Raw genomic sequence first — 19,139 nt, 5'->3', positions numbered from 1 at the left:
CGCGAAAAAAAAATCGTTCAGCGAGCTCTCTTGGGAGCTTTCTTTACTTTAAGTTTTTCTCATGTCAACACACAGCTGATGAATTATTTTTTTCGAAAAAAAGATATCATTTATTTATTTTTGAATATATTAGTTGTGAGCGAACAAGAAACGTGCTGAATAGTGATTTCTTTTTCTCTATCCAAATACATCGATTACATACGTTGAACATTATGGGTGGTGGAGATTTGGTAAGCATAACCTTCAATTTAGAATGAAATTGGGTGATAACTTTATTCCTTTATTTTGTGACTATTTCTTAATACTTGTTTATATTGTTTCAAGAATCGAACTTGACCTGATTATCGATTATTCTTTGTTTCAATGTTTGAATCTAATCCAGTCACCTTAGCACCAATATGTTTATTCCAAGTGTCTGAAAATCAACGGACAGTTGAAAATTTGTTGAATAAAAGAAACTTGAGAATATTTTGTTTTTAGAATCTGAAGAAATCATGGCATCCTTCGACCATGAAAAACATGGAGAAGGTGTGGAAAGCAGAGCAGCAAGACCATCAGGAAAAAAAAAGAATAGCAGAATTGAAAAGGGAAATTGAAATGGAAAAGGACAAAGAAGATATGACAAAGTACGCTATGGACCAAGGAGTCATAGAGAAGAAAGAAGACAAGAAACTCGATTGGATGTACAAGGGACCAAACCAAATGGTCAATCGAGAAGATTATTTGCTTGGAAAACCCATTGACAAACCTTTTGAGAAAATGGTTCAAGCTGAAAAAGATGGAGAGCTGAATAGAGCACCTAAAAATCATGTTGAATACGGTAAAACCTTATTCTTATTTATCAGAAAAAAGTCAACTGTTATTGAAAATTTCAGAACTTGTTATATTTTCAACTCTTCTCTTACTTTCAATTTTCATCAACTTCCAGAATGCATTCCACCATCGTTGAGATTTTTCTCTGGCTCAGAGCAAGTGGACTTGGCAAGAAAATTGCAAGAAGATCCTCTTTATGCCATAAAGAAAAAAGAGATGGAGACAAAAAGTCAACTGTTGAAAAATCCTGTGAGATTGAAACAACTCAGAGAATTGGTAATTCGTACAATATTTATGTTTCAGTTCTCTTTACAATCGTTTCTGTTCTAAATCAACATGATTAATTTATCCGTTATGAAATAATTTTCAGCTCGATCAACAATCAAAGAAGGACAAACGCGAGAAACGGAGTAAAAAACAGAAAAAAAAGAATCGTTCGAAATCGAGCTCTGAAAGTGAAGACAGTGCAGCCGACCTTGATAATTTGTTGGCACAAAAGTACAAAAAACTCAAGGGTAAAATCAACGAAGATTATTTAATAAAATCAATGAAAAGATTGAAAAAGGAAAAAAAGAAGCGCGCCAATAGAAAAGAAAGCAGTAGCAGCAGTAGTGAGAGTTCTGAAGAGGAATCTGAACGCGAAGAAAAAAAACATCGAAACGTGAAACACAAAAGAAACGATAATGGAGGCGAACGTGAAACGCGAAAGAAAGAATGCAAAAAGAAACAGAGCGACCGAAGCACGAGTCACGAACGTACAAAGCCAAGCAAATACAAAAACAACAAGAAGCGGCGGAACAGCGACGCGAGCGACGTTCACGAGGAGGATGAAGATAGCCCGAAAAAAAGACGTAAAAATGAAGATCGAGAAAGAAGCCGGGAGCGATCAGACTACAAAAACAAGAGTCGAGAGATACGAAACAGATCTGAAAATCACGATAGGAGTCCGCGCAGAAAACACGATGTTTCTTCAAGGGATACGAAAGATTCAGATGACGAAAAAAAAACGAAAAGTTCACCCAAGGTTGAGTTTGGCTTAATGGTACGTAAGTTTCAACTGACGATTATTTTTCCCTTTTTTCGAACGATCTTGTTTCCTAATTCGAGCCCATAATCTGTAATAATAGTAATGACAGTGATTACAATGCAGTCTTTGAATTATTCATTCTCCAATAATTGCAATTGTTTTATTTTTCAACAGAGGGCCGATCGTACAAGGATAGAAAACGTGTCGAAACCCAGATCGTCAAGACCTTCGAAATCCGAGATGAAAGAAAAAAAAGAAGAGAAACGATGGATTCCTCCCAAGAGGCAGCATCTGACGGAAGAGGAGAAAGAAAAACGACGACGCGAAATGATGGAGAATGCCTCTTGGCGCGATCGAGAACGCGAGACAAACGTCAAGCGTTATCGGGAACAAGAGAAAAAGGAGCAACCGGATAAAACCTACAACAAAGACTTTATCAGGTAACAAAGACAAAGATCCAACTATGAGCTCGTAAGTGTTTCATGAAATAAACACCTCCATCGTATTTTTCAGGAAACAACTGGCTGCTGCGGCGGAAGTCGGCACGATTGAGTCAAGAATCCGAGCAAATATCAATAATATTCAGAGATCAGGACGAGCCATGGATACAAATTTTGCGAAGCGGTAACGAGAGTTCTCGTCAAAAAAACGTTTCATCGTCAAATGTAAAGAAAAAAAAAACAATTATAGAATATTTTTATTCAACTCAACACTCGTCAGAAAAGACAAAATTTTTCATAAAAATATAATTCACGCGATATTTCATTCGTATTTACAATTTAATGTACTTCCGTTGTAAATAGTACAAACGCTTCTATTCAGAGTCTAATGGACCTTTTTACTTGTGCACAAATAATGGCAAATATTTTGTTTCGCCTATGATTTTCGACGTGAAGCTTATAGCTCCTGAAGAACGTGACAAGAGAAAAAGGTCTATGAATCATCTCGGCCTAACTTTTACGTAATATGGCACATTTCTGTGGATTCAACGCTGTGATTCACGTCGAACATCGTTGTGACGCAACCCCCGGTTAAAACATTGTTGACGACAGCTCTCGCGAGATATCCGGTAGTTACGGAATAGTGGGCGGCGAAGAAGGGCTCCATGTCGTCCGGTTTTTCGGCGTTGGTGTCTTTACAGTACATTATCACTGCATCTTCGACGAGCTTGTTCAAGTCCAGTTGTCGGTTAAAACTCAACTCCGGATTTCGAAGAAGAATCGTTGCGACTATGTTGAGAAGCTTTAACGAGGTTGAAAGTGATTGATAATGAACATGGAAAAAAGTTACTCTAACTTTCTGGCAAACGCTCACGTTGTAAGGTGAATAAAAATATGTAAATTTATTTCTAAAAATTCATTTACCTCGACGATGATTTGTCTGTATTCCGGTTTGCTTATGTGATGCAAAATTGTTTCCACTAAAAGGGCAAAAGTCAGCTCCGATCGAGTCATGTTCGAGAGAGTCGGTTGCTGAGGCAACTCTCGTCCATTGACGCAAATGCCCTCGGGACAACGCATCAGGACTTCCCAGACTTGGTTGTAAAAACGGGCGGGTACACGACACAAGCTGCCCTCAATTTTTCTTCTACTAATGACCGTCAAACTGCGAGATAAAAAAGGCGATTGAGTTGACGCGTTGGCAAACCTGGATAAAAACGATGACTCGAACCGACACTCACTTTTCTGAAGATTCCCAATCTTTGACTGTCAAGACTTTGATGAGTATCTTCCTAATCTCGAACGGGCTGTAATTTTCAATTGGCTTTGGATTTTCGACAGACATTTCCAGATAAAGTCTCATTGCTTCCAGGACCCACCTGCAATCCCGGAATCGTCACACATTTTTTTTTTCTGTCGAAATGGAGAATCTCGTGAAAGAAAAATGATAAAAAGTTTACCCGATCCGAATTTTAAGGATTCCCTTGAACATGTCGGGATTCGTGCCGATCAAACGACCGCAATAGAGCAAAACTTCTTGCTGCAGCACTGCTTGCACGACATTGTGAGGTTGAATCGTTGAGTACATTACGGATTGTATTTCCGCTGGAGTCATGGGCTTGTCAAAAACCGTTTCTTCGTGTCCGATCACTCCAACGGTAATCTGGAACAATCCAAATGAATAAAGGTACAAATTTGCTTTAAAGCAAAAAAGTGAATCATTGATCAATTAATTATCCATTTATCAATCGCAGAGTTTAACAACTGCAAAATAAAAAACTCATTCATATTACTCAGTCCTTAAAACTTGTAGAGCAAATAGTGGGAATCGGTACCTGTTTTCCTTTGACTAGAACTCCCGTAATAAAAGGGCTAATACTATCAACAGTGTGATTCAGTAAACTACTGCAATAACGAACTGCCATCCAATATCTGAGGTCACCGGCGCGTTGATACAAAGCTCGAAGATGATCACCGACTGAAATACAAGTGATTATTAGCCGGAACGTACGGTATCGATCGAGTGAATACTGGATTGAAAACGTAGAACGAAATTACCCGTCGTCCCATTAACTTCGTAATTGATGCCTTCCCGTTTCATGAGAATACCGTACAGTTGACATTTCGAGTAAAGACCCTCGGTTCGGCGAATCTCGTCCAAAATACCGTGGGTTGGTTCGTTGGAAAATTTCTGAAAACGATTGTATTTCATAAAATTTATTGCAGCAGCAAAGGGGGCGGTCGGAACTCACCGCATTGTCAATTACGTCCTCGGTGTAAGTAAGAGTTCTCGGCACGTCGGTCAAACTCTGATAGCCGATGTAGTCGTGTTCCAGTTGCTTGAATTGTTTCAACTCAAGATCCGTTTCTATAGTGCTAACGAAATCGAGATGTTCTGAAAAAATGAAGATCCCGTGAGAACCATAAACTACGTACAACTCGATTGGGAAACAATTCTTCCGAGAAATAGTGCTCAATTACCGATACAAGACGACGATATTAAATTCTGAAGACGACCAATTCGGACTTTGGTACCGTCGCAATACCCTTTCTTCAACATCGCAAGAAGGTCCAGCATCTCTTTGAATTGAGGATCTCTCATGTGTTCCTCTCTTATTAAGAGGCAAACGGTTGGTCGACCGGACAGTCTCCAGTATTTCCCAACGAATTTCAGCTCCGTTTTTATGTCGTCGATCAACAGGGCCATGTCACGGTACAAATAGAATTGAGAAACTTCGAAAATCAGCGGATAACAGAGAACTGTCATGCCACAGACTCGGTACACCTATGAAGCAAAAATATTCAAACGAATGCCAATAATCCTTTTTTATTGCCAATAAAGACTCGAAGAAAACTCACTTTGCTCGTACCCAATGAACCAATAGGTCTGGCAGGCCTGCCCTGAAGATTTAACTTGCTGTTGACTCCCAACTTTTGATAAACTTTCACCAATTGTATCGAGGACAAAATTTGAACTGGCTCAACTTCGTGGGGAGTTTGCGTTTGAATTCCATAAGTCGCCATCATCGCCTGGAGCCTCATCGATTCCGCAATCAAAACAATTTGCACCACGAGATCCGTATGCGTTCCCTGAAACCGTTCAAATTTTCGTTTGACCTGCTCCACTTTGGATAAACTTCCATCTGCACTCTACTCATGCAATTTCTACACAGCTACACACATTCATATTACGATATTAAAACGCAGAATAAGATAAAATATTCATCAGTTCATGTGCGCAATTACAGAAATGGGCGAGATCAACGTGCATTATCGACCACTAATGCCATTAAGGTCGCTGTTAATTAAACCAGGGTAGTGAAATCGATCATAAAGTCTGTTAGGAGACGTTTTTGCATGTGCTATTTTCACGTGAATCGACCTTATGATTTTTTTACTCGTGTTACAAACAGAAGACACGTTGCATTTGTTATTTACATCTAGTAAAAGATTCTTTATCAAAAATCCATCAACTAAGCATAAAAATTATTAAAAAATAGTCAAATGAAAAGAAACTCAATATAAACGATGAAGAAAATGATATTTGTTTTAGAGATCAGCTGTGACCAAACTATTTCATTTTTCATGTGAAAAAAATGTCTACAGCACTCTTGAAGAACAAATTTGTTAAGCTATAGTTTAGTCATAGGATGATTGTTGCAATTACACATCGGAGTGACAGTTCAGAATTCGGACGATGCAACGAGCATAAACCATAATTTACTTACGATGCTGGGTTTGGCCTGCATAGGATACCAGAAAAAAAACTAGATAAATACTGTAAATTTCATATTGTTAGTAACTATAAATATCGAATGCAGAAAAAAGTTAAAATCCGAAAACTCCATGGTTTTCCAGCCAAATATTTCGTAAATTTTTATTTCTCTATAGAGCCCAACATTTTTTGTAGTACTCAAAATTCATGTGCACTTCAGGCATGATGAGACTTATGGGACTTATGCATAATGGGACTCAAAAATCAGGACTGTGATAAAAATGATGACAAATTCTAAAATGAAAATCTCTAAAGAAATAGTACATTATAACACTAGGACGAAAAATCTTTTTCTGACGAGTGTGAGTTTGCAGGCCGAGCCGAAGGCGAGGACTGCAATCACACGAGTCAGAAAAAGTTTTTCGTACGCGTGTTATACGAAATTTTATATTACGAGGTGCGGAAATGGGGGTTTACGCGAAGCGTACGCAAAAGCGTCCATTTACGTACCGCGTGATATAAACATATTTTTCGTTTTGTTATCACGTTGGAAAGGTGAAAACTAAACATTTATCGGCATGGTGAACTATTCTCCGTCACAATGAAAGTTTGGAACAATCACTGGTCGGGTGTTGCACTTATTTTTGAATTTTATTTTTGTTTTCCTAGAAACTAAGCTGATTGTAGGAACGGAGTAGTAGAAAATAAAAAACTAAATTTTTGAATAGCATATACAACAGGAATAGAATGATTAAAAAAAAATTCTGATCAAAGTATTCATTAAGGGCTTACTGCGTAAGAATGAAACGAAGTTTTGTTTGTCTGATATAAAATTTGAGTAACTTACTTGAAAAGCGGAATATCTTCCGGCTCTGCGGGGCCTATTATATGAGGGTAAATAGCGTCTAATAGGATCTAATTCGTTGATGTGCAAAAGGCCTGCAGTGAGTAGCTGTGCAATAATGAACATGGCTTGGTTCCACAAATATAGAGTGGTTCCCTCAGTTTCGTTATGAGTTTTGTGAGCTGTACCTTCGGCGCTGGCGACACGGAACGTGGTGCCCGGCTCGTGTCTTTCGACTTCCAAGTTTTTTTCCGGGACATAAAAATACATGGGGATGATTGGATCTGTTGGAGATAAAATGAAAATGTCATTCATCGTACCATCCGTGAATCAGAAACTCGTTTTGTTGATTGAAAAAATGCAGATTCATATATTTCTTACCCCCATTTGCATCTTTATGAATTCGAGCCCTGAGCAAGTGCTGATACTCTTCGACTTGCTCCGGAAGTGTTTTGAAAACACCGTCAATTATCATGTAAATATAGAAGAGCGGCCACTCGCATTCAATTTTATCAAAATCCTTAATCTCTCCAGATTTATAATAACGTCGGCTCGGATCTTCGATCACCGTTTTGAAACCGTCTCTAGCGAAGCGTTTGAAACCGTAGTGGCCTCGTAACTTTCGCACAATATTTGCCTTCGTTTCACTGTACAAGAATTCTTCGTGAGTCGCGAAAGCAGGAAATGAAATTGTCGGTAAGAGAGCTACGTCAACACTCTGCAAATATACAAAATTTGTCCTTCGTTTGATTGTTGTAGAAATTATCGACGCTAAGATTAATTCACCTCTATGAAAAAGCGATCAGTTATCAATTAGATTTCTCAATACCTTTGAAGTTGATTCTCGAGGCAGCATGGTCTCAAAAATACTGCGATTACGATTGTGCGCATCGATGTCGACGTAGATAACCGACCAGGAAGCACCTTTTTCACCAAAAAGATTACATCCGTTGATGGCCTCCAACGCACTCTTTGCCATGCCAATGGAACTCGCATGAATCTCTGGCGTTCCGTCGTTGTAACGACTTCCCCTTTCCCACATTCCATAATCCGGTGTTCTATATGCTCGTTCTACGTAGTAGACGAGATTTTGGATAAACGCAACTTCATCTTGAGTGTAAATTATTTGTAGCCCTGAAGATATCATTTGTACCAAAAATATGAGGTACAGAGAAACCACGTCGATCTGAAAATTTGTTCAATCCTTTTATCATGACTCGGAATCTCTGGCAGGTGCCATGATTGTTGTCTGCATCAATTTTATTGTTCATTGCATTATTTGAAAATATTTTTCACAACTAATTCATTGCAGTTTCGCAGTTCATTTTTATAATCAATTGAATGACAGACATTTTTCATGACTATTGTTCTTCAGATAACTTTTTAACTCACTTGTAGGTGGTAATATTCTTCATCCTTGTAAATTTCATCACCGGTATCCAAATGGAATTTGCAATGGAGTGAAAAACGATTGCACTGATTGAGTTTGAATAACTCCACTCTGTTGGATTGCCTGATCCAACACTGGAGAATGCCACGCATACATTTTATCGCCGACTGTCCAAGCTCGTAGGATTTACCTCTGTCATCATCAATTCGTCTGGAATAAGGATCAAGTTAAAACTTTTGCTACGAAATACATGGAATATTTTTTATTTTTTCAGCAGTCAACAGTCAAAAATCATGCATTATTGATTTTCGAGCTACCTATATGCCTGGTAAAGACTCCATATTGCAGCAGCACAATAAATACTTTCTCTCACACTGGCCTCTGTTTTGTTACTGGATACTAGTGGAAACAATCCAGTGATGCAGCTCTGATGGTTCAGAATTTGTCTTTTAACTGTGAGCCAAAAAACACAATCAATCCAATTAAATAAATAATTTATATGCCACTGTGATTAATTTGATTGAAGAAAAACATCAGATTTTCAATAGATTTTCCACTAAAACTCACCAATGCCATAATAAATATCCAATTGTCTAACAGTGTCTTCGTAGTTTGAAATTTTGAGAAACATATCAATATCTAAATCGTAGACACTGCCTTGTCTGTTGCTGAGAGTTTGTACAACCCTGCAACGATTGAAGAAATTAAATGAAGGAGAATGTGGAAGATTTAAGTAGTTTACCCCTTGTCGCTAACCTTTTAGGAGTGGAAGATGCACTGAGAAGTGTAGCCATTTTTCACTATAGACGCACTAATTGATTGCTGTAAAAAACGTTCAACTCAATTACTCTCAATTCTCTTCGTCTAATTTCGATTAAGTTTTCACCGAGTTTGTTTGCTCCGAAATATTAATTTTTTCCTGTCTTAATATACGAGTAGAACAAATTGAGTTTGTTTTTTTTCCAATACATATTTTGGCAACCCTAAAGAATCGAAGATACTAACGTCATTAGGAACGTACCAAATGTTTATTTTAGATTACATCGCTTCCACCCCAACCTCTTGTCTTCTTCTTCAAGGTGTCTCAAAATACCCAAAATGACATTGAAGAAGCTACAATGAAATCCGACGATGGTCCAATTGAGCTGATTGTTGTTGTTGAGCGACAAGGGGTCATGGTTAACTCGTTTTTTTTCGGTTGGCAACATTGGCTTTCATTCATTCTCCGAAATTCCCTATGCTCAATTTGAAATTATTCCGATGATCAAACGAACTTACCGGTACGCCCAACCAACCTCATATCTTTCAGAGATTTGTATATAATTGTGTTTATACGGATAAGGATGAATGTAATGAGTATGTAGGGGGTAAGATTGTAATATCTTCAAACGAGACTACATATAATTACGATCGAACTTTACGTACAGATATAAGTTCGTTTGATTGAATAATTATATTTCGTCTCGTTCATATTATACTATGTAGTTATAATTTAGAGAAATGACAATTTTTATAGAATAGAAACTACTTTTATTATTATCCTTGACTTTTCTTGACACAGCCTTGAGCTTACTTATTTTCTAATATCTTTCACATCAAGTATATTGGTAACGCGAACTTTTGGGTAAAATATAACTCTCTTAATAAAAACATGCAAAGATCTGCGACGTTTCGCATCATATAACCAGCAGCAGTTTTTCTTATAGTATATCTAAAGCCACGTCTCGCTACAAGGCAGACACATCTCTACGAGGTCCTTATCGATAACTGTTGCCTCGTCTTTGTCTTTGTTGACCTCTATTCCAAGAGTGTCAACAATCTCCGGATCGACTGATACCTTTCCCGGACTTGATTGAGAGCTCTCAACATTCTCTGGGAAACAAAAGTTCTGTATTTAGCCAGAATGTAACTTTCGACAGAAAATACTCATGTTATAATTATAACAAAAGAGTTTACACCGTATACATGCACAGATATGTGCACATGAAAGGAAAAATCAAGGCTTTTGCGAATCGTCTGGATTCGCAAACTCTAAGCTTTCATTTACCTTTATTTTCCTCATCCTTTTTTAGTGCTGGGACAGCTCGCACTGACGCGGACGTCAATTCTCCGGAATCACTTTCAGGTACTATTTCTGCTATATCCTGTTGCACTTTACAAACTTTCGCACGTGATTCCTCAACGTCAGCTCCTCTTTTCGGCATCTTTCTTTATAAACGCGCACGTGTCTCGCCAAAGGTTACTTCTCGCACTTCTCGCGCACAACGAAGCGATATGAATATGAAATATGAGAATTGTGAGGTTGGTTGGGCCGAACGCCGGCAGTCCCCCACTACACGTTTTTTTTGTTATTGAAAAATAAATACAGAAAAAAATTTGAACCTTGAGACCTCGCTACATCACAGTTTCATCTTCATCACAGCTTTTTTTTCTAATTTAGCCTAATTATTGCTAGTATTTACCGGATGAAATATTTAACCGAGGTACTTGAGCTGCTTTATCAAAAATTAAAAATAAAATAAAATTTTAATTTTTGAGTGTTTGAATACAGGGCACATCGACGTAAAAATTAAAGGAAAAAATAAAATAATAAAAATAAACTCACATTTTAAATAACGTTCGTGTCATTGATAAATTTTTCAAGTATTCTCAAGTTGTCAAGGTCCACATGGTGTAAAAGGATTCGATGCAGTATATGGAGGCAGTCAATTATACGTTTTGCTAACGATGGCTCGCTCTTTGTCAAAACGTGGGCATTGCCAAAAGACGCGGTTCTGCTGTATCTTTGGCAGTATTGCAAGGACAATTCGAATGAATTAGATTTCAGAGTCTCAGAGAGTTATGACCACTCCTCGCAACCGGTTGATCGAAACTCCCACGACACCTTTTTAGTTTCGCTAAAGGTCGTGATTATTTTGTATCTCACGAGAGCACTAAATGTTGATACATTTATAGGAGCAAGGAAATATCGCCAATATACAAAAATGAAATAGAAAAGCGAGATTGAATTTATTATACATTTTGTAGTGTATATGTACAAAGAATATTCGAAGACGAAATTTCTAGTTCCTTCTTCGTCGAACTCTTGATATTCGCCACGCGTTTGGTTCCTCATATTTATTGTACAACGGCTCGAGACGTTGATTTTTCTTGAATTTACTAAGTTTCGTAGGATCGCTGAATTTGAAGAAGGCTGGTGCAAATTCGACGAGCCATTTTGGATCTATGGTGGTGACTTCCCTCATGTATTCTTTTGTCGTTTGTACCAATTCGTGATAAATGACCTGTGAAGGAATTTTCTCGTATTAATACAGAAGCCTGGTCGAAAATAGAGCGAATTCGTGTAACTGAAATTCATAAAACTTACCCATTCTGGCTGTCTGTTGAACAATGCGCTACTGGGGTGAATGTACACCACTTGACTGTCCACTAGTGTTCTGTACCCTTCTTGGGGATCTTTCTTCGCCGCATTTCGGAAAAATCCTGAACAAACTGCCTTCTGAATTCTCACGGTATTTTTTCCTGCTGAGACCACGTCGAGTTTGTGCCTGGACGAGAAGACTCGAGTCAATAAAAAACGAAAAATAAGAATATTTCTTTTTGATCTAAAAGTTGCGACGAGTGAGTTCGTACCTGTCCATAATTCCTAGAAGTTGTTTGCGAACATCCTGGGCACGTTTGAGCGTACGTATTTGAACGAAATTTTCGTAACACCAAGCGTTACTGAATTTGTTATTTCTCCATGAATTGTAAACAGCTAAGAGGGTCAGATGATCGCCTTCGGCCTGATTGAATTTCGCCTTTTTCTGGTCAGCCAAGGCTTGCTTGTCCTTGGGTCTATAAAAAACGTTTTGTACCGACAGCATGCTGACGATGGTCAATATTTCGTCGGAGCATTGAAGATGCACGCTCATAATAAGCATCTTCGATAAATTTGGCTCGAGTGGAAATTCGGCCATTCTTCGACCGAGTCGGGTGAGCAAACCTTCGTTATCGAGGGCACTCAAGCTGTGCAGTGATTCGAGGGCCATAATGAGAGACTCGACGGGAGGCGCGTCCATGAAATCGAAATGTAACAGGTCGTTGATTCCCATTGTTTTTAACTGGAGAACGGTCGTGGCGAGATTGGTACGTTGTATTTCGGGCACCGGTGTCGGCAACATCTCGTCTCGGTACGCTCTTTCTGTATAAAGCCGGTAACATTTTCCCGGTCCCGTTCGGCCGGCTCTACCAGCTCGTTGTTTCGCGGCGGCTTGGCTAATGGGCGTGACGATCAGACTGTCCATTCCAGTTTTAGAGTTGTAAACTTTCTGCTTTACAAAGCCTGGATCAACGACGTAATAAATACCGTCGATAGTCAAACTAGTTTCAGCGATGTTGGTGGCAATAACGACTTTGCGGGATCCCGGTGGAGCAGGCTCGAAAATTCTCGTCTGCATTTCTGATGGCAGAGCCGAATAAACCGGCAGGATTATGAGCTCGGGGACATCGGGACCGAGAGACTTCATACGTTCGTAGAGGATCTCGCAGGCGGTGTCAATCTCCTCTTGACCAGTGAGGAAGAGCAGAATATCGCCCGGGGGCTCTCGCAGATGTATCTGCATAACGGTGATCAACGCTGCGTCCAGGTAGTCTGTCTCCGGTTCTTTCGTGTACATGACCTCGACCTCGAAAGTACGCCCCGGGATGGTGAATATCGGAGCCTCGAAGAAGTACTGTGAGAACTTGACGGCGTCGAGGGTGGCGCTCGTGACGATCAACTTGAGATCAGGGCGTCGCCCAACCGCTTGTTTCAGAAGTCCGAATAATACGTCCGTGTGAATCGTCCGCTCGTGCGCCTCGTCCAACATAATTACCGAATAAGTTTTCAGATCGAGATCCATGAGACATTCCCTGAGCAACATACCGTCCGTCATGTATTTTATGTTGGTTTCGGGACCGGTGCAATCCTCGAAACGAATCGTATAACCGACCTCCTGACCTAGACGACAACCGAATTCCTCGGCGACTCTTTTCGCCACGGACATCGCGGCGACTCTTCTCGGTTGGGTGCAACCGATTTTACCGCGTGCCGTGAAGCCCGCTTCGGCCAAATACTGCGTTATTTGCGTGGTTTTTCCCGAGCCCGTTTCTCCGATAACGATGAGAATCTGATTGTCCGTAACCGCTTTTACCAAATCGTCTCTCAGCTTGTAAATCGGCAAGCTCTGTCGTTGTTCCAGCAACGTCAAATTCGTTTTCTTACCAAAGCTAGATTTTTTACCGCCTATCACGTGCTTCTTCCACTCCGGCAAATCCTGCGTCTGCAGACCGATTCCTCGCATGTTCGAAGCCAGCGTACGACTCTCGGCTTCGGGGAGGGGGTCGATCCAATTTTTGTTGAGACCCGTCGGGACCGAATCCATCTCTTGTTCTCTCTGCAACATTTTTTGCTCTCGCCGCTCTTTGGCCAGGGCACTCTGCATCATGGCCGCTTGGGCGAGGGAGCCATCTGGATTTTTCACTATTCTCACAGGGCTCAAATCCCCGAGGGCTCTTCCATGACCGTGCAAAAAGGGAGGCTCTTCCTCGACCAGCTCGATCTCCACGTCCTCTTCCTCGTCATCCTCCCGAGGCAATATCCCAGTTTCCGTGTCGAATTCTGGCAATTCGCTTCTGTCGATACACGAGGCGGCAAGCATTTGTTTTATCTCCCATTTCTCAGGCGAGGATAATCTCTGTACCCTCTTCCTCGAATACGTTTCATCCTCGTCGACATTTCCCTGGAGATCGAGCAACGAAGTCGGTCTGTCAGGATTGCGCAAATGTTTCTCGTCCTCCTCGGTCTTGATCATCGAAATAACGGGATTAAGATCCCTCCCACTTTCCTGATCAACGTCCTTCATGCTCAACGACACTTTTTGCCCACCGACGCTGAGAACTTTGACCAAAACTTTTTGTCCTCGCGTGACAACGTCGTTCGCCGTCGCCACGCGTCCTTCTCGCCGTAACTGCGATATGTGCACCAATCCTTCCCACCTTCGTCGCAGCCCCTCCAATTGAACGAAACAGCCGAACGGCACTATGTTCGCTACTTTGCCCGTGTAAATTTTACCCACTTCCGGATCGGCCGAAACATCTTCCGGCGAATGCGACTTTGATTTTGCTTTAGACTCTTTACTTCGGTTGCTGTACTTCGAATCCTTTCGATCCCGCGATCCTCGCTTACGATCACGATCACGGTTCTTTGATCTCGAACGCCTACGTTCCCTTGATCTAAGCCGCTTCCTGTCCCGGTGACCATCGCGGGAGCCTGATCTGTGTCTTCTCTGTGAACTGTGCTTAGCCTCCCTTGATCTGCTTCGCCTGTCCCTTGATCTGCTTCGACGGTTTCTCGATCTGCTCCGTCGGTCTCTCGATCTGCTTCGTCGGTCTCTCGATCTGCTTCGCCTGTCTCTTGATTTGCTCCTCCTCTCTCGAGACCTACTTCTTTTTCGCTTCTTCTCTACCTTTTTCTCAGCGACTTCTGCAGTTATCACTTTATTCTCAGTTTTAGATTCGGCATTGCTTCTTGAAAAGGAGGGAGCAGAAGCTTCCAGAAATGCCATGGCGTCCTCATAACCATTCTCGTCCTTTTCCTCCACTGTCGCTGACACTTTGGCTTCGTTAGGAATTGCCAAACCTGGAAATTTGTTTGCCAAATCATTTTGTTTATTTCCACTGCCGTGAGTCTGACCTGATGAACTTTTTATTGGCTTCATATGCTGTATTATCCTGAGGAGATTGGATACCAGAGAATCCTGGGGAAAACAAAAAAATCAATAACTTTATTGATAAAATTCCATACTCTTCATTTCGTTATAAAAGCATGCAATGCTTACTGAAAATTCGGCTCCATTTTCCAGAAGCACTTTTTTGAAGTCTTCAAAATTATTGTTCTTCTCTGCCAAATGAATTATAAATTCGGCTGAAATAAGATGTAGAGAAAAATGTATTACTAGATGGAAAATTCGAGGATGGGTTACAGTTGAAAATATTTCATAAATGTGTTTTCAAAGTATTTTGCTGATTGAAACACAACAAAAATAATAGAGTGGAGGGAAAAGAGCAATATTCGTGTTTTGATAGGTTATGAAATGCTTACCTAAATCTTTATCGTTGAGTGACAAATGATTTTCCAATTCCGTGCATATTTTTGAAACTAAAGAAAGATGTTCCAATTTTGTAACCTCGTCGATTTCCATTTTATTTAACAATTGATTGATCGTTGCGTCTAATTATTATAAACGTAATTCGTTTTGCATACAACAACGACTAACATACGCGCGTGTCGTCGTTGCGACTCGTCGTCGGCAACGTCGGAACGTCGCTCGTCGTCGTCGTCGCTCTCTTCGTTTTTCGTTTGCCCACTACCCACCAACCTCCCTGTCTGTCATCCACCGAAATGCATTAGTTCAGTAATTGGCCGCAAATTCGAGTGTAGAGCGAGCTACTGAAAGAGCCGGCAACGAAGAACATTGAGGTTATAGGCGCGCAAAAAGCTGAGAGCGCGGAAACTTTCACATCGGAGGACGAAAACCCCGTTTCGGTCGGACGGGACACTTGTTTGTGTTTCATAAATACAATCAGCCGACACAAATCTTTGTATTAAACACGTATTTCGAGTATGGATTGCGGCTGAGAAATTCGAGTTTTCCTATATCGTCGATATCTGTCGCACACCTACCAAACAGTTGGACAATTGTAATTGCTTAAAGGAAAATACGTGAGTACATCGAAAGAAGCTATGGATTGAGGCATCATTTATTACGCGCTATTATGTCATGTAAAGATCAAATCATCAGAATTCGTATGCTCCTACCAACGATAATCGTTATTTTTTTATGCTCAATTTAACTTTATCATATTTTCAACTGTAATTCGTACAATTTTAGTCGCCGTACCTGTATTTCACGATCCTCGCGCCTGAACTTTCCATTTTATAGGTTAAATTTGTACATCAACGAATTCTGAGGATACACACCAGCATTGACAATGGAGCAGTGTTCCACACCATAAATCTGTCGTTTTTCTTAAAAACACGCTACCAACATTTTTTTTCATTCTCCAACAAACTTCTTTCCGTTGCAGTTGGGATTGAACGGTACGTAAGTTTCTTAATTCTTTTCTCATTGTACGCTACGTATGATTTGTTTTAACAAATATCGATATCCAGAAATTGAAAATAATTATTTTATCTGTGATAAGTAAAACTACAAATATCAGATCGGCCATTCAAAAAAACTCATTTTTATGTTATAATAAATGTATTTTGTACGTAACCTGTAAGCCAAAAGAATTGACTTCTGCTAGAATGCTTCAGCATTTTTAGCTCGGCAACCACTAAACTGAACCTAAAGATCCAGAAGTTTTTTTTTTCTTTTTTCAATTTACACTAGAAAAGGTATTTCTTGTTAGTGGGATAGCCAGTGATGTATTGGGTCTGAAAAAATGATGTAAAAATTTCCCTACATGAGGTAAAGAACGACAATAGGAATGTCCTTCAAAGTAAATTTACTATAAGCAAATTAAACAATGGGCAATTAATTCCATATTTTATTGTATTTGGACAAATTCTAGGTACTGGTTTAAATTACATATCTGCTGAGCGGACGTCAGAGGGATGATTTAATCAGTTTGTATTATGCTGAAATGGTTCCAAATGGTCAAGATGATATTTGACTTTTTGAAGCGTATTTTTGGGCTGGTGGATGAGGAATCACGCAAGCGTCCTGCGGAAGATGTCAGCGATGATTATATGACAAGCGTCGTGAGTCCGAAGAAACACTGCTGTGATCGTGTGGGAACGCGGATAGGTAGATCGATCTATGCGGATGAGAACGAAGAGGAGGAGATTGAATACCTCGGACAGTTGCACTATTCACCGACTCGTTCGAAGGAACTTTTAAACGGGAAGAGCTGTACAAAACGAAAGTTTGGAAGTGGTTGCCAACAGCAACAGCAGCATATCCAAACTTATAGTAGGAATTTCGCGGCGCAGATGAATGGGAAGGAACAGAAAGGCGCTAATTCAACGATGAATAATATGTCGAGAATATCGAGCTTCGAAGCAAAATGTTCAACATTGACCAAGACGAATCAACTCCGAGAGAAACAAGAATATGGTCAACTGTTGCAACGATTTTTGCCGGTAAAGAGCACTAATCCGCCATGCGTGAAAGCTCAATACGAGGCGCCGAATCAGAGGAGGCAAGCGCCTCCTCTGGTAGATCTTTCAAAAACTCCGATAAAGAGTACGCCCGAGACGAGTCGTGAGAGACGAGAAGTATTCGCAACGCCTGTGTCATCGACACCCGTGAAATGGTACACGCCAAAGGAGACAAAAAATGATGGGGAAATTTCAATAATTTCAGCAAGAAAGTCGTTGGGCGCGAGACCGAAAAACGATGGAATATCGATTTTGAAGATGAAAACACAGAGCGGAAGAGTTGCTACGCCAATCGTTACGAAAGTCATACCAACGATACGACTCGACGAACCAAAAGAGTCGATACGAGCGAAAGAGACGAAAGAAACGGCGGAGACGTCGACGAGCTTGTCACTGCGCAGCGACGAAGCCTCTACATCGAGGAAGAGTTATGCTGATATGATACAGACGAATACGCTTCGCGATAATCTTGCTGCCAAGGCAGTCATGAAGCGTGATTTCGTGCCGAAAATATCGAGCCAATATAACGAGCGACGTGAGCAAAAGATAAAGGAAGTGGAAGAACTCAAACGTATGACATGTTTGCTTTCAAAGCGCAACAGACTCGTGAGAGAGGCTGCACTCGAGGAGCAGTTGACCCGTTCAATGCGACTGTGCGAAGCCGTGCTCGATGAAACCGAGGAGCTTGACGAAGCAGCTCTACCGGAGCTCACGCCGCAAATGCTCCTGGAGATAAAACAAGCTCTTATACCTAATCCACCGAACCAAGTTCTCGTCGAGAGTTTCGGTCTTCGCATAACTCGAAAAGATATTCACACGTTGTCTGGGCTCAACTGGCTCAACGACGAAGTTATTAATTTTTATATGAATCTCCTTATCGTCAGAGGCACAAACAGCGATAAATATCCAAAAGTACACGCAATGAATACATTCTTCTACCCGAAATTATTGTCCGGTGGACACTCCTCCCTCAAACGTTGGACTCGAAAGGTTGATGTATTCGCCCAAGATCTTCTCGTCGTTCCAATTCACCTTGGAATCCATTGGTGTATGTCGATTATCGATTTTCGCAACAAAACCATTCGCTACTTCGACAGTATGGGTGGAAGTAATCCGACCTGCCTCAATGCTCTTCAAAAATATTTAGAGGACGAGAGTCTCGACAAGAAGAAAAAGCCTTTTGATACGAGCGGTTGGAAATTGGAATCTGTCACGAAGACACCACAACAAATGAACGGCAGCGACTGCGGTGTATTTTCCTGCATGTTCGCCGAATACATAACAGCTAATAGAAAAATCACCTTCACCCAACAGGACATGCCCTACTTCAGAAACAAAATGGTCTATGAGATACTCAAAGCCAAACTCTTGTAAACAATTTGTATTCATCTTTTTTAACGAGTTTGAAAAAGTCCGTGAGAACCCTTCCCTTTTTCTCTCTCGTATATTTAAGAAAAAACAAACGAAAAAAAAACCTATATAAATATATATATAATAAAAATTGAAAAATAATGATTGCGGGAGTAACTTCTGAGTGTTTTTGTAGAGCGGTACGATGAATAAACCGAGGTTTCCAATCTTTAGTTCAATTTAACAGTCGTTCCATCACAAACAAAAAGCGTGATAAGCGACCGCCTTAAATTGTCTCGCATCATTGCAATTTTCACTTGTGATAACACACACACCGTTTTTTCATTATATTTTCCCTAGTCCTGTGCGTTAT

The 19,139-nt window shown here is 40.4% G+C and overlaps 5 protein-coding genes and 1 long non-coding RNA gene across 9 annotated transcripts; 3 read left to right on the top strand and 3 right to left on the bottom strand.

The window, feature by feature from the left end:
* Nucleotides 1-94: 94 nt before the first annotated feature.
* On the top strand, nucleotides 95-2,510 carry Cwc25 (CWC25 spliceosome associated protein homolog). Its single transcript, XM_043420627.1, has 6 exons — nucleotides 95-230; nucleotides 481-820; nucleotides 929-1,089; nucleotides 1,184-1,855; nucleotides 2,015-2,280; nucleotides 2,354-2,510. The coding sequence occupies exons 1-6, from the start codon at nucleotides 213-215 to the stop codon at nucleotides 2,466-2,468; spliced, it is 1,572 nt and encodes a 523-aa protein (XP_043276562.1). The 5' UTR covers nucleotides 95-212; the 3' UTR covers nucleotides 2,469-2,510.
* Nucleotides 2,511-2,519: 9 nt separating this feature from the next.
* On the bottom strand, nucleotides 2,520-9,406 carry LOC122411649 (probable phosphorylase b kinase regulatory subunit beta). 3 transcript variants are annotated; one of them, XM_043420622.1, is made up of 18 exons: nucleotides 9,251-9,406; nucleotides 8,986-9,051; nucleotides 8,797-8,915; nucleotides 8,547-8,682; nucleotides 8,232-8,439; nucleotides 7,669-8,025; nucleotides 7,221-7,557; nucleotides 6,843-7,123; nucleotides 6,009-6,023; nucleotides 5,140-5,370; nucleotides 4,762-5,065; nucleotides 4,533-4,675; nucleotides 4,339-4,471; nucleotides 4,116-4,258; nucleotides 3,741-3,943; nucleotides 3,522-3,659; nucleotides 3,205-3,445; nucleotides 2,520-3,082 (listed from the first exon to the last, which is right to left on the bottom strand). In XM_043420622.1, the coding sequence occupies exons 2-18, from the start codon at nucleotides 9,021-9,023 to the stop codon at nucleotides 2,798-2,800; spliced, it is 3,312 nt and encodes a 1,103-aa protein (XP_043276557.1). In that variant the 5' UTR covers nucleotides 9,024-9,051; nucleotides 9,251-9,406; the 3' UTR covers nucleotides 2,520-2,797. The 3 variants fall into 3 exon arrangements, with proteins under 3 accessions (XP_043276557.1, XP_043276560.1, XP_043276559.1); XM_043420625.1 differs by lacking the exon at nucleotides 6,009-6,023; XM_043420624.1 differs by lacking the exon at nucleotides 9,251-9,406 and having other exon boundaries at nucleotides 8,986-9,212.
* On the top strand, nucleotides 3,022-4,223 carry LOC122411658 (uncharacterized). 2 transcript variants are annotated; one of them, XR_006261190.1, is made up of 3 exons: nucleotides 3,022-3,162; nucleotides 3,268-3,967; nucleotides 4,094-4,223. It is a non-coding gene; the product is annotated as an uncharacterized lncRNA (long non-coding RNA). The 2 variants fall into 2 exon arrangements; XR_006261189.1 differs by lacking the exon at nucleotides 4,094-4,223 and having other exon boundaries at nucleotides 3,268-4,072.
* Nucleotides 9,407-9,736: 330 nt separating the features above from the next.
* LOC122411657 (uncharacterized) lies at nucleotides 9,737-10,519 on the bottom strand. Its single transcript, XM_043420632.1, has 2 exons — nucleotides 10,277-10,519; nucleotides 9,737-10,101 (listed from the first exon to the last, which is right to left on the bottom strand). The coding sequence occupies exons 1-2, from the start codon at nucleotides 10,431-10,433 to the stop codon at nucleotides 9,941-9,943; spliced, it is 318 nt and encodes a 105-aa protein (XP_043276567.1). The 5' UTR covers nucleotides 10,434-10,519; the 3' UTR covers nucleotides 9,737-9,940.
* Nucleotides 10,520-11,214: 695 nt separating this feature from the next.
* On the bottom strand, nucleotides 11,215-15,609 carry pea (ATP-dependent RNA helicase pea). The gene is made up of 5 exons (XM_043418955.1): nucleotides 15,353-15,609; nucleotides 15,090-15,175; nucleotides 11,863-15,008; nucleotides 11,597-11,777; nucleotides 11,215-11,513 (listed from the first exon to the last, which is right to left on the bottom strand). Exons 1-5 carry the CDS (start codon nucleotides 15,450-15,452, stop codon nucleotides 11,292-11,294), a joined length of 3,735 nt encoding a protein of 1,244 aa, XP_043274890.1. The 5' UTR covers nucleotides 15,453-15,609; the 3' UTR covers nucleotides 11,215-11,291.
* Nucleotides 15,610-15,683: 74 nt separating this feature from the next.
* On the top strand, nucleotides 15,684-18,999 carry LOC122410654 (sentrin-specific protease-like). Its single transcript, XM_043418972.1, has 3 exons — nucleotides 15,684-15,973; nucleotides 16,194-16,351; nucleotides 16,828-18,999. Exon 3 carries the CDS (start codon nucleotides 16,892-16,894, stop codon nucleotides 18,788-18,790), a length of 1,899 nt encoding a protein of 632 aa, XP_043274907.1. The 5' UTR covers nucleotides 15,684-15,973; nucleotides 16,194-16,351; nucleotides 16,828-16,891; the 3' UTR covers nucleotides 18,791-18,999.
* Nucleotides 19,000-19,139: the final 140 nt, after the last annotated feature.

The sequence above is a fragment of the Venturia canescens genome, chromosome 5, assembly GCF_019457755.1.
Source record: "Venturia canescens isolate UGA chromosome 5, ASM1945775v1, whole genome shotgun sequence".
NCBI classification, from domain to species: domain Eukaryota; kingdom Metazoa; phylum Arthropoda; class Insecta; order Hymenoptera; family Ichneumonidae; genus Venturia; species Venturia canescens.
This window is presented reverse-complemented; position numbering and strand designations above follow the sequence as displayed.